The 12,217-nt window shown below is 37.0% G+C and overlaps 1 protein-coding gene across 7 annotated transcripts in view; it reads right to left on the bottom strand.

The window, feature by feature from the left end:
• Positions 1-402: 402 nt before the first annotated feature.
• Positions 403-12,217, bottom strand: part of KLHL2 (kelch like family member 2) — a 117,801-nt gene continuing 105,986 nt past the window's right edge. For 4 of the 7 annotated variants that reach the window (XM_047090398.1, XM_047090401.1, XM_047090396.1 and 1 more), the window contains 6 exons: positions 9,278-9,475; positions 8,551-8,652; positions 6,894-7,022; positions 6,138-6,278; positions 2,951-3,094; positions 403-1,531 (listed from right to left, as the gene is read on the bottom strand). In XM_047090398.1, coding sequence (XP_046946354.1) covers positions 1,503-1,531; positions 2,951-3,094; positions 6,138-6,278; positions 6,894-7,022; positions 8,551-8,652; positions 9,278-9,475 — 743 coding nt within the window. In that variant the 3' untranslated portion in view covers positions 403-1,502. The remainder of the gene's footprint in view (positions 1,532-2,950; positions 3,095-6,137; positions 6,279-6,893; positions 7,023-8,550; positions 8,653-9,277; positions 9,476-12,217) is intronic. The other 3 variants (XM_047090399.1, XM_047090397.1, XM_047090400.1) reach the window with 3 other exon arrangements.

The raw sequence follows: 12,217 nt of genomic DNA, 5'->3' as shown, positions 1-12,217 counted from the left end.
TGCTCCCCCACTCCCAATCCTTCAATTCCTTTTATTTAGTATCAAAATCACAATTTCTTTCTCAGTTACTTTAGAGGAGATTTTTTTTTTCTTTTTGGTCCATTGCTCTTTGTTCTATTGTTATCTTGTGCTTAGATTAGGGGACAGAGGAATATAAAAACTTTAAATTTCACCAATACTTGGGAGACTTTTCTCTGATGGTTGAGGTAACTTTTTCTTGGATAACAATTTTCAGGGACCTCAGTTAATGATAACAGACTTGCCTTATAGGTTACTTTGGCATCAAATTTAAAATACTGATTTGTGAAGTTACAGAAAATGCAAAGTTTAAAAAAGAACAGAAAAAACGAAGTAGGCAACTTTCTTAATATGAAACTAAATAGATACAAATCAAGGACAATGTGAAACAAATAATATACAAACTTTTATTCAAAGATATTCAAGAAAGACATGTTTTGGTCATTTTAAAGTGAGATTAATTGAAGATCTCAGAAAAATTGTATTTGATCAACGCACATGGCTACTCACAGAAAGTTCTCTCTTCTGTTAATAGCAGCTAAATTTATACACACAGAAAAAATTCTTAAGACCATGCAAATTCAGTTGAATTCCATACATTCATTATATTCATCAAAAACCTGCAGTAATATTCATGCCAAAGAGTTACTTTAAGAAAAAAATTAAAAATACACACCAAAACATGACCAGGATTAAACTAAAGAAAATAATAAATAAGCATAATTTATATTTTATTTAAAAAAGTTTGGCATCACACATAGTCAAGTGTGTTACACCATGTTCATTCCTCAGAAGTGGCATTTTAAAGTGTTAAGCATTGTTAAATATCAAAAAATACAACTCTGTTTTACAATGTAGTACTGGCATAATTCAAAGTACTGTGCCAATTATAAATAGTATAATCAAGTTTCAAACATCTTTTCAAACATATTTAAAGGAAAGCATATAGACACACATTATATGCACACAATTTATTATACTCATGTAATCAAAGGTATTTTATAAAAGCAAACCGTTTTATCCCTCACCTAGTTTGTATACTTACATAGATTTTAATACCTGTTCAAAGATTTTCAGTTCCTGTGTATACAGATTTTCAGGAGAAGGAATAAAGATAAAATTTAATTTTACAAGAACACACATTATTTTATCTTCCTTCACAAAATAATCCATAGTCATTCAAGGTTGGTAAAGAACTAGTCTTTAAGAAAGCAACTGTTGTCTAAAGACTACAGAGTAAGTACTGCAGTCCAGGATTCTTATTAAAACTCAGTCAGCTGCTGCTCATTGCAGAAAAAGCCTATGCGGTGCTTCTACCAAAAATAATCTTCAGTGTCTGAGGCCTCTCAGGGCAGCCGATCGTAGCTTCTGCTGAGACGTAAAGTGCAGCCACAAGTGGAGAAGTGCTAGGCTCTGAGTCACTTCAGAAATACTTGGTGAAGCCTGTCTCTCCAGTATAAATATGCCAACAATGCCCTTCAGGCTCATAGTGGTTTATCAATAACTGTGACCCCTGAGCAAAGACACAAAGAAATAAAACAGAAGTCACAGGCAGCATTCTGTACCTCTCAGAAAGCAGTGGATTCTTTCCTACAAAAACATCAGGGACTGAACAAATCATGGTGTTTCAAGGTCTCTTTCTTAAACTTTATTTAACACTACTATCATTTTAATCTAAATGACAGCTAAATCTCTGTTCCAGTTATGGACCAGAACCACATCAGACTATTTTAATCCAGAACTAACCTTTTGCTCTTTATAGTTATAATTAAAGGAAAATAATTTTATTCAGGAAATGTCAAAATCCACCTAATACTCAAAGGGACACAAGAGACTTTTGGGGGTGATGGATATTTTCATTATCTTGATTGTGATGATGGGCTCATGGGTATATACACATGTCGAAACTAGTAAAATTCTACATTTTTAATATATGCTGTTTATTTTATGTCCATTATATCTCAATAAAGCTATTTAAAAAATCCGCCTAATTTTGAGCTATGTTATTCTGGGATCCTACTATATATAGTTCCTCTATTAGGTGTTTGGATGATACCTAAATAACAGTGATGGTTAGTTAGTATAAACTTCTTTTCTCTCCACTATTGGGTCAATATCAGAATGAATATTAGAATTTAGAGTGATATAACATACGTATCTGTCATCAGAATAATATGCAACAAACAATTTTAAAGACCCGTCATTATATTTATTATTATTACCAATCTCTTACTAAGAGAATGGGCCAAAAATGGTATTTTATATGATTCAACCACTGTTTTGCTTAAGTAAGAAAAATTATGCCACTGTCTTACTGTAGTACTATCACACAGCACCCTGCCAGGGGAGATGTTCTAGTGGTTATATTTCTTGGATAGCTGAGTAATTAAAGACTTGCCACATAGTGAACTCCACTCTATGTAGATTTTAGCCATATTAAATTTTATTGTACTGTTCTACACTGGAAAGGTTTGGGATTTTGAATTCAAATGACTGTAGAATGACAAAAGAATACCAGTGCCTTATTTTAGAATATATACATCCAGTATTAATTATTTTGAGAATAAGAAATATACTTTGAGAAAATTCTTCTGACAACATTCTTACATAAAAATCAAGATGATGTAGGGGCGCCTGGGTGGCGCAGTCGGTTAAGCGTCCGACTTCAGCCAGGTCACGATCTCGCGGTCCGTGAGTTCGAGCCCCGCGTCAGGCTCTGGGCTGATGGCTCAGAGCCTGGAGCCTGTTTCCGATTCTGTGTCTCCCTCTCTCTCTGCCCCTCCCCTGTTCATGCTCTGTCTCTCTCTGTCCCAAAAATAAATAAACGTTGAAAAAAAAAAAAATTTTAAAAAAAAAAAAAAAAAAAAAAAAAAAAAAAAAGATGATGTAATCTTTCTCATATTCCAATAGAAGACAATTAGACAATTATTACCTGCGTAACTTCTCCCTGTGCTCATACAAGATGACACAACTGTCCATTTATCAGTCGTTGGGTTATAATATTCTACTGATGCCAAGTTACAGGAACCATCATCCCCTCCAACTACATATAACAGACCATTAACTGCACAAACTCCTTTAAAAAAATTATGGAGAGAAAAAACAATTAATTTTAAAACTTTGGGGAAATATAAATACCCCTATATGTGTTTGGTGAGGTGTTCCAGAGACACTGATTTCCTTGAAAAGAGGCAAGAAGAGAAGATGGTGAACATGAAAACAATTCCTCTTATATTTGAGAGGTGAACACCACTTCCGAGCTCCTACTCATGCCACGTAGGCAGTAGCTGCTTATGCAGGCACTATTTCAGTTAGTCTTAACAACAACCTTACTTTATGGGTCAGAGACGATTTTAATTCTTATTTTGTTAAAGAAAAATTAAAGGTCAAAACATTCAGTTAACTTTCCCAAAGTCAGCTTCTTAGGGAACCCCAAAGAAAAAATATACATTGGTAGAAGGTCAAAATGATTTTGAACTCTGAAATGATACTGAATGGTTAGCTATTTTATCTCCTGTAAAAGGAGAGAACAATATTATTTATTTATTACTAGAATAACTCATTTTTTTTGGAAGAATTCAAAATACCTAGAAAAGCATATATAAAAAAAGATCACCTCTAATTCTGTACTACTTAGAATAATGACCAGTGAAATTCTGATCTCTACTCTTGCAGACTCTTTTCTATGCATATATACTCAGATACTTCTTTTTTTAATCTTAAAGTTCCTCATACTACACATGCTACTTTATTACTCACCCACTCCTAAATGATATACCTTGGACACTTCCCTAAGTTAATAAATACAGATCTATGCAATTTATAATGGCTGCATAGTACTCCATCTATGATAATACCATAATTTGTTTGTCTTTTAGATATTGTTATTTTCAGGTATTTTTGCTCTTATCATGATGTTGCAATGAACAAGGATTCCTCTTGCATACTTTTTTTGCATACTTGTGCAACTATTTTCGAAATACATATTTTTACAAAGAAAATTGCTGAGTTAAAAAGATAAATACCTTTTTTTAAGATTTTATTTTTAAGTAATCTCTACACTCAGCATGGGGTTCAAGCTTACAACCCCGAAATCAAGAGTCGCATGCTCTACCGACTGAGCCAGCCAGGCATGCCAAGATGAACACCTTTTATTTTTTTTTTCAACGTTTTTTATTTATTTTGGGGACAGAGAGAGACAGAGCATGAACAGGGGAGGGGCAGAGAGAGAGGGAGACACAGAATCGGAAACAGGCTCCAGGCTCTGAGCCGTCAGCCCAGAGCCCGACGCGGGGCTCGAACTCACGGACCGCGAGATCGTGACTTGGCTGAAGTCGGACGCTTAACCGACTGCGCCACCCAGGCGCCCCTGAACACCTTTTAAAAGCTCTTTATTTTAGTGTATATTTTAAAAGCATATTTTTAAGAATTTTAAACAAGGTTCAGAGCTATTAATAAACTGGCACTTGGAGGGCATTAAAACATCCAGAGGATGCTGCCCACACACTGGTCTCTGTAGTTTTGTAGATGGTTTTTCTAACATAATGAACAGATGCCTGCAGATTTTTAACATAACAGAATAATGAGTTCAAATCTCTATATAGCATTTAAAAGTGGACAAGCAATAGTATTTTCTGTGCAAATGGAATGGATCTTCTCTACTCAAATTCAATTGTGTTACTATTCTAGTCTCTTGCCAGGGAGCAAACTCATGCCATTTTAATGTAGCTCAAACACTTGAAAAGCAAGAGCAAGATGGTAGTTCTACATACACAAATGACTACCTTATTCTTCTCACTAGCAGAAATGAACTAATTTTGATTTGAAAACAATAAAACACAGGTAGAGAAGAAAGTCACAGACTATTCCAATCTTTAGGAAAATAATGAAAGCTAAATGCAAATAAATCTCCCAGTCCAGCAAGGCACATGAATGTATTACTGTGGCTTTTCTAACTTTGTATACACCAGGGTCAAGCACTTATTCTACTTAATAATTTGTGGGTCTTACCATAGTTCTGGACTGTCTAAAGCAGAGAGGTTTTTAGTACCTCACCAAATACAATTGACTAGATGAGGGGAAAGGTCAAGTGGAATTAATTATAAATCCTCTTCTGTTACAGACAGTCCTTGCAGTCCCACGTACTTTGTCTCCCCTCATGATCACATTGAATTAAACAGAATTTTTTTTTTTAATGTTTATTTTTGAGAGAGAGAGTGTGTGTGTGCCTGTGTGCACGATGGGGAGGGGCAGAGAGAGGAAGAGGAATACAAAGGATCTGAAGTTGGCTCCACGCTGACAGCAGTAAGCCCTAAGCGGGGCTCGAACTAATGAACAACAAGATCATGACCCGAGCCAAAGTTGGACGCTTAACCAACTGAGCCACCCAGGCGTCCCGAATAGAAATTTTTGTAAAAATAAAGAGAAATTCAGAGGAGCATTTTGGGCAGGATCGAGGGTGCATCTTGCGACATCATCCAGTGGTGTACAGTGAGTTTGAGAATCAGGAGGAACTTATTTTGGACTGGAAAATGGCATGAAGATAATGGCATTTTCAAATAGACCAGCATTTCCTGAAAAGACAATCTAGCTATCCTGAATCTAGTTTCCATTTCTATTTTCCTTTCATGGATCTTCTTTCTAAGAGGTTAGTTCCCTAATCTTGAAGACCTCAATTTTCTTAAAATTACTTGTTGCTATTGTTGTTTTAGCTTTTCCATTTTTAGAAATCAAGAACTAGTAAATTAGGGTTAGCTTCTTCAAGCTTCAGATTCAGGTAAACAACTAGCTTTTAACCTGGTACCAATATTTACTCAACCAGACTAAATCGAGAACTGTAGTCTCTAGTACATTATGCATGGTATGCAATAAAAAATGTTTGTGGTTAAGAATGAATGAATTCAAGCATCAAATATAAAGGGCTCTTCCTCTCATTTAGTCACCAAAAAGTAGCCACTAAGCTAGGCATACACTATATAAAATTATTACATAAGCTTCTGTCTTTAAAGAATCAATCTATTAGAAAACCCAAATCACTAAAAGAATAAATATACAGCAATAATAGTAAAACTCTGAATACAAATCAATATACATTTCATAACTGTAAGCTAGACAGATACCTGCATTTCTTCTGCACATGTTCATATCTGCAACCTGCCTCCATGTATTGGTGGTGGGATCATACACTTCAACACTTTTTCGTACTAAAGGACCATCATGACCCCCTACAGCATACAGTAAATTGTTTAACACACCAACACCTATAAAACACAAAGAACCAAACTAGAGCAGAGTAAAAGGGAAAAGAAATTTAGAACATATTGGGGTTTCTACAAATGACTTGTAAAAGTAAGTCAATATTAAAGCATACAATCTAAGAAATGGAAATGAACAGAATTGACAAATGAGTATCCCAATAAGAACTATTATTCTAAAAGAGGGATGTCAAATCGAATAAAAATAATATGTACGTGAAACACAGAGAGGCAAGTCCTTTAACATGATCTCTTGAAATCAACTTTCATGGTGTAAGCAAACCAGTATTAAAGCCCAAAATTTGTAAGAAAAGGATATGAAGAGACTTGATTATTGAGTTCAATAAGCACTCAAAACAAAAACTAAAAGGAATGCCAAACAATATAAATAATTAAATGAAACACAGAAGAAGCCTTTAATATAGCACTTATGAATTTTACAGTGATATTTAAGTACACCTACTACCACTACCTGCATAATTCAAAAGACATTTGACAGTGGCATTAAAATCAGTATGTATATTTTCCGATGGTATAAAGAGATGCTAATGAATCATTTCACTTGTTTAACTCTTTTCCATCATTTTCATACTTCAATTGCTAAATGAGTTTCCTACGTACCGGCTCCACTCCGTCTGGTGCTCATTTCTGCTATATAGGTCCACTCATTTGTGGTAGCATTATAGCATTCGACTGTGCTAAGACACTGACGTGACGCTCCATCATACCCCCCTACAGCATAGAGCAAACCTAAACAAGGAATCACAAAGAAAGCCAAATTCATAAAAAGCCATTTTTTCAAGTCATAAAGTATTTTCCTCCACAGTAGCAGTTTCCCTTTTGTTACTCGTTTTTATAAATTATGAAGATCTTGCCTAATGGTGACAGTAGAGTTACCAAACTGCATTATGAAGATCTATACGTGATGGTATTAATTTAACATTTTCATCAATAAATCTGACTATAAAACAGAAACATAAAATTCACTACATCTTTGGATAACATTATTTGGTAAGTGAACAACATCCTGGAAAACAGAATATAGTAATCTTAGTAACTTGGGAAAAAACAGTTAAATCAAGAATTAGTACCAATATGCAATAGAATATTATTTGGCAATAAAAAGAAATGAGGTACTAGTAAATGTTATAGCATAGATGAACCTTGAAAACTTTATGCTAAATCAAAGAAGCCAGTCACAAAAGAACACATGCTATATGACTTCATTAATATGACATTTCCAAAAATGGGAAATTTATCCAGAGACAGAAAGTAGAGTAGTGGCTGCCGAGGTTTAGGGAGAATGGGGATGACAGTTAAGGGGAGTGGACTGCTTCTTGGGTTAAAAATGTTCTAGGGGCACCTGGGTGGCTCAGTCGGTTAAGCGGCCGACTTCAGCTCAGGTCATGATCTCGCGGTCTGTGAGTTCGAGCCCCGCGTCGGGCTCTGTGCTGACGGCTCAGAGCCTGGAGCCTGTTTCGGATTCTGTGTCTCCCTCTCTCTGACCCTCCCCCGTTCATGCTCTGTCTCTCTCTGTCTCAAAAATAAATAAACGTTAAAAAAAAAATTAAAAAAAAAATGTTCTACAATGAATTGTGGTGATGGACGTACATTGAATTGAACACTTTAAATGGGTGAATTGTTTGGTATGTGAATTATATCGCAAGAAAGCTTTTCAAAAAAAAACTCAGTGCAAAGAATTATACCCACAGTAGGGAGGGAGCGAGAACCCACAGATCTGCCCAAGCAAATAAAATAAAAATCACACCAAAAAATAATACTTATAGCCTACTTAAGCTCTGTTGGTAAACAAAGTAGAATATAAATCAATAACTGTGGCAATACATCCTCTTAAATGTGAAATAGCCTTTCTCTAGAATTAAAATTTTGCACTTATGTCATTTGATTTGTTCCCAAAATAATTGTATTAAGATCAGTTAACAGTTTTATGTAAGGTACAAACATACACACACACAGAGAGACGGAGACAGAGAGAGAGAGAGAGAAAGAGGGAGGGAGAGAAAGGGGCAAAGAAGAGGACAGAGGGAGAGAAGGAGGTGAGGGGGAAACAAGGGCCTTACATAGGTTACTTTATATAGACAAACTAATTTAAAAAAATAAATAAAATTTTATGATGGCTACTCCTTTCCTTTTTTAAATGATCATTTGCTTGTTCATTTAGAAAACTGGTGTTTGGATTACTAGAAGAATCACTGCTAGCAATCCAGAAGCCATATGTGCCTGGAAATGTTCACCTAAAAGAACAGTCAGCACCCACCTCCAACAACACCGACGCCCACGCTGCTCCTCCTTGTGTTCATGGGAGCCACGTGAAACCACTCATTAGACTTTATATTATATGCCTCCACAGATGATAAACCTATAATAAAGCACAATGCTCTTCATTTTCTCCTCTAAAAAAAAGTGAGGTAATTTTTCTTTTATATATATTATTAGGGAAAAATACTTTAGGTATGTTAAATTGGGCTAAAATTAAAAGAGGAAAATGGTGGAAGGTAAACATGTCAATTACATAATAAATAGGCATAGGCTCTCTTCCCCAGGGCCCCTACCATGCTACTCACACTTACTAGCTTTTTAAATGTAGTAAGAGGACTGACAGTGATCCATAAGGAAGAAAATTTATATACTTAGTATTCTTACACTATTTAAAAGAGTTCTTTTAACATTTATTTATTTTGAGAGAGAGAGAACAAGTGCAAGCAGGGGAAGGGGCAGAAAGAGAATTCCAAGCAGACTCTGTGCACTATCAGCACAGATCTCATGAACTGTGAGATCATGACCTGAGCCAAAATTAAGAGTTGGACGCTTAACCACCTCAGCCACCCAGGTGCCCCTAAAAGAATTCTTGATGGGAGTTTTTAAACTTATCTTTATAAATACCCATTAAAACACTCAATGTCTAATTTTGCCCCAATTCGTTCCCTAAATGTGATTGTTGGGTTAATTCTAATGCAATGTAGAAAAGATGAAAAGGAAGTTACCTGTACTGCCATCAAAGCCTCCCACAGCATATAACAATCCATTTAATACAGCAGCCCCCAAAGTGCTTCTGCGGTCTCGCATGTTAGCAACACTGGTCCACTGATCTTTCACGGGGTCATAGGAATCTACAGTGCGGACTCTTAAGGAGCCATTAAAGCCACCAACAGCAAAAACGAGCCCAGCCATGTAGACCATCCCTGCAAGAGAAATCCAGCAGTTAACGATGAGTATGCAACCATACTCATACCATAGATAGACTACCATACTATCTAAAGGCTGCATTCCAGTAAGTCTATAGCTGTTGTCAGAATATAAGCTACTCTTAGGAGAATGCTGACTGAATAGAATTCTACTCATTAGCAAGAGTATCTAACCAATAAATTTTCCTCCTTTCTAAGATTATTAAAAAATCCAATGGTATGGGCTGACATATTATTCTGACTCTTGACTTTTTCAAATATTTATTTATAGACTTAACACTGAGCCAAGAAGTTTGCCAACCACTTGTATACAGCTCCCATGGCTTTCAATTTTGGATCTTCTACTTTATATGTGTATCTTAATTTGCACAATATACTTCTGGTTTATCACAGTGCGATAAATCAGGGAACAGTAAATTACAGCCTGCAGGCTGATTATTTTTTGTAGAACCTATGAGCTGGGAAGGGGTTTTACATTTTTTAAAATTTATGTATTTATTTTGAAAGAAAGAGACACACACGAGAGGGGCAGAGACAGAGAATCCCAAGCAGGCTCTGCACTGTCAGCGTAGAACCTGATGAGGGGCTTGAACTCAGCAACCATGAGATCATGACCTGAGATGAAACCAAGAGTCGGACACTTAACCGATTGAGCCACCTAGGTGCCCTTACATTTTTTTAATGGTTGAAAAACCATCAAAAGAAAATTTTGTGACACGTAAAAAATTACATGAAATTCAAATTTCTGCATTCATAAGTCTTACACAGCCCCACCCATTCATTAATGTAGTATCTATGACTACTTTCACACGATAGTGGCACATGAGTTGTGACAAAAACCATATAACCCCCAGAGCCTAAAATACTCACTCTCTGGTCCCAAAGAAGTTCGCTGACCCTGGGCTAAAGAGAGGTTAGGGAATCCCTGGATGGAGAAGCCAAATTGCTAGCCTCTGGATCTCAACCACCTTTTCACTTTTCTAAGCTTTCTCCTGTGCTTCTCCTGATCTGAGAAGCCCCTCTCACCATCCACTGTGCTTTCTTCAAGTTTAAAGTCCTACTGAAAGTTCCACATTCTCTAGGAGGCCTTCCTCGAACCACTTGAGCCTGAAGAAATTACCTCTAGCTCCTGAACCCCTAGAGCAAATAATACTCTATACAGAGCATTTGAGGTTAATAAATCTTACTGAACCTGCATTATCATCACTTTAAATTGTTCAAAGTTTTATTTTTAAATTCTGTAGTGTTTATGTCACTGCTCAGATGAAGGCAGGCATTGTGCCTCACAGTTCTCTGAATCCAGCCGGGAGAACAGGAATCACCAGCTCTGTGTTGACCAGCTCAGTGTTTCCTATGATGGTGTCAGGCAAGCATACATCACTACCCCCGACTGTCTTACCCTCTGATGCTTCATCCCCAGCTCCCAAAATATTTAGGGATGTGTAGTCCTTCATATGGCATGAAGACTCCTACTGTTCAAATGAAGCTGCCCATGTTGGCAGCTCCCTGTCTGAGAAAGGAATGACTTCCCAGTCCCTGCTTCAATCAGGAAATGAAAACTCAAGCTAGTTTCTGGTAAATCTTCAGAGTTTGAGGAGAGCTGTAGGCAGTGGACAATTTAAGTAGGCAGGGGACTAACAAATGCTAGAGAGTAACCCCTGGATTCCTGAGTGCCCTCAGTAGCAGAAAATGTGGTAGATCTCCTGGGAGGGTGGGGGGAGAGGCAGTGAGCAGTGAACACTGCAGGCAATATATTTCACCGTGAAAATGCCCTATATCCCAATTCATAAGGAGCACTGGGGAATGTTCACTGTGGAAATTTGGTCCATTTTAATGTTTTCTTTTCTCTACAAACAAAACAAAAATCTATCATTTCTTGGAGACAGTATAATATGCTTACCAAGTGGTAGGGTATAAATGACTCAATATATGAGTCCAAACACTCTGGGGTAGAGGTGGGTGAACTAAAAGAATTGATACTTGGGGCACCTGGGTGGCTCAGTTGGTTAAGTGTCTGACTTTGGCTCAGGTTGTGATCTTGGAATTCATGAGTTAGAGCCCCACGTCAGGCTCTGCACTGACTGCAGAGCCTGCTTGGGATTTCTCTCTCTCTCTCTCTCTCTCTCTCTCTCTCTCTCTCCTCTCTCTCCTCTCTCTTTCTCTCTTTCTCTCTCTCTCCCTCCCTCCCTCCCTCCCTCTCTCTGTCTCCCACTTGTGCACTCGCTTGCGTGCTCTCTCTCAAAATAAATAAACTTAAAAAAATAAATAAAAGAACTGATATTCTTCACAGTTATAGGGAAGCAAAGCACCCAGACGTTTGAGTAATTTGGCCATAATTCCACAGTTAAAGGGCATCAACTCTAATCTAAAGTGGGTAGAGAAGCACACTGTACCTTCATGGGGACACAATGAAAGTAAAATTTACTCATGAACAGTAAACTTTGGAATGGACCCAGGCTAATAACTTATGGTGCAATAAAAAGGAAACTGAATCAGGAATCAGATATGAAGTAAGAAACCAGTTCTAAGTATCACAGAAGACTCCAACAGTAACAATAAAGATAAAATACCTACGAATAAACTTGCCAAGAAACATGTAGAAGCATATGAAGAAAATGTTAAAAATCTACTAAAGAGGGGCACTTGGGTGGCTCAGTTAAGTGTCTGACTTCGGCTCAAGTCATGATCTCACGCTTTACGAGCTCGAGCACTGCGTCAGGCTCTGTGCTGACAGCTCAG

Source organism: Lynx rufus, unplaced genomic scaffold (assembly GCF_022079265.1).
Source record: "Lynx rufus isolate CCGP_SWC_20201006 ecotype Redwood Valley unplaced genomic scaffold, mLynRuf1.p SCAF_3, whole genome shotgun sequence".
NCBI lineage: Eukaryota > Metazoa > Chordata > Mammalia > Carnivora > Felidae > Lynx > Lynx rufus.
The sequence above is the reverse complement of the archived record's forward strand: the minus strand, read 5'-3'. Positions and strand labels throughout refer to the sequence as shown.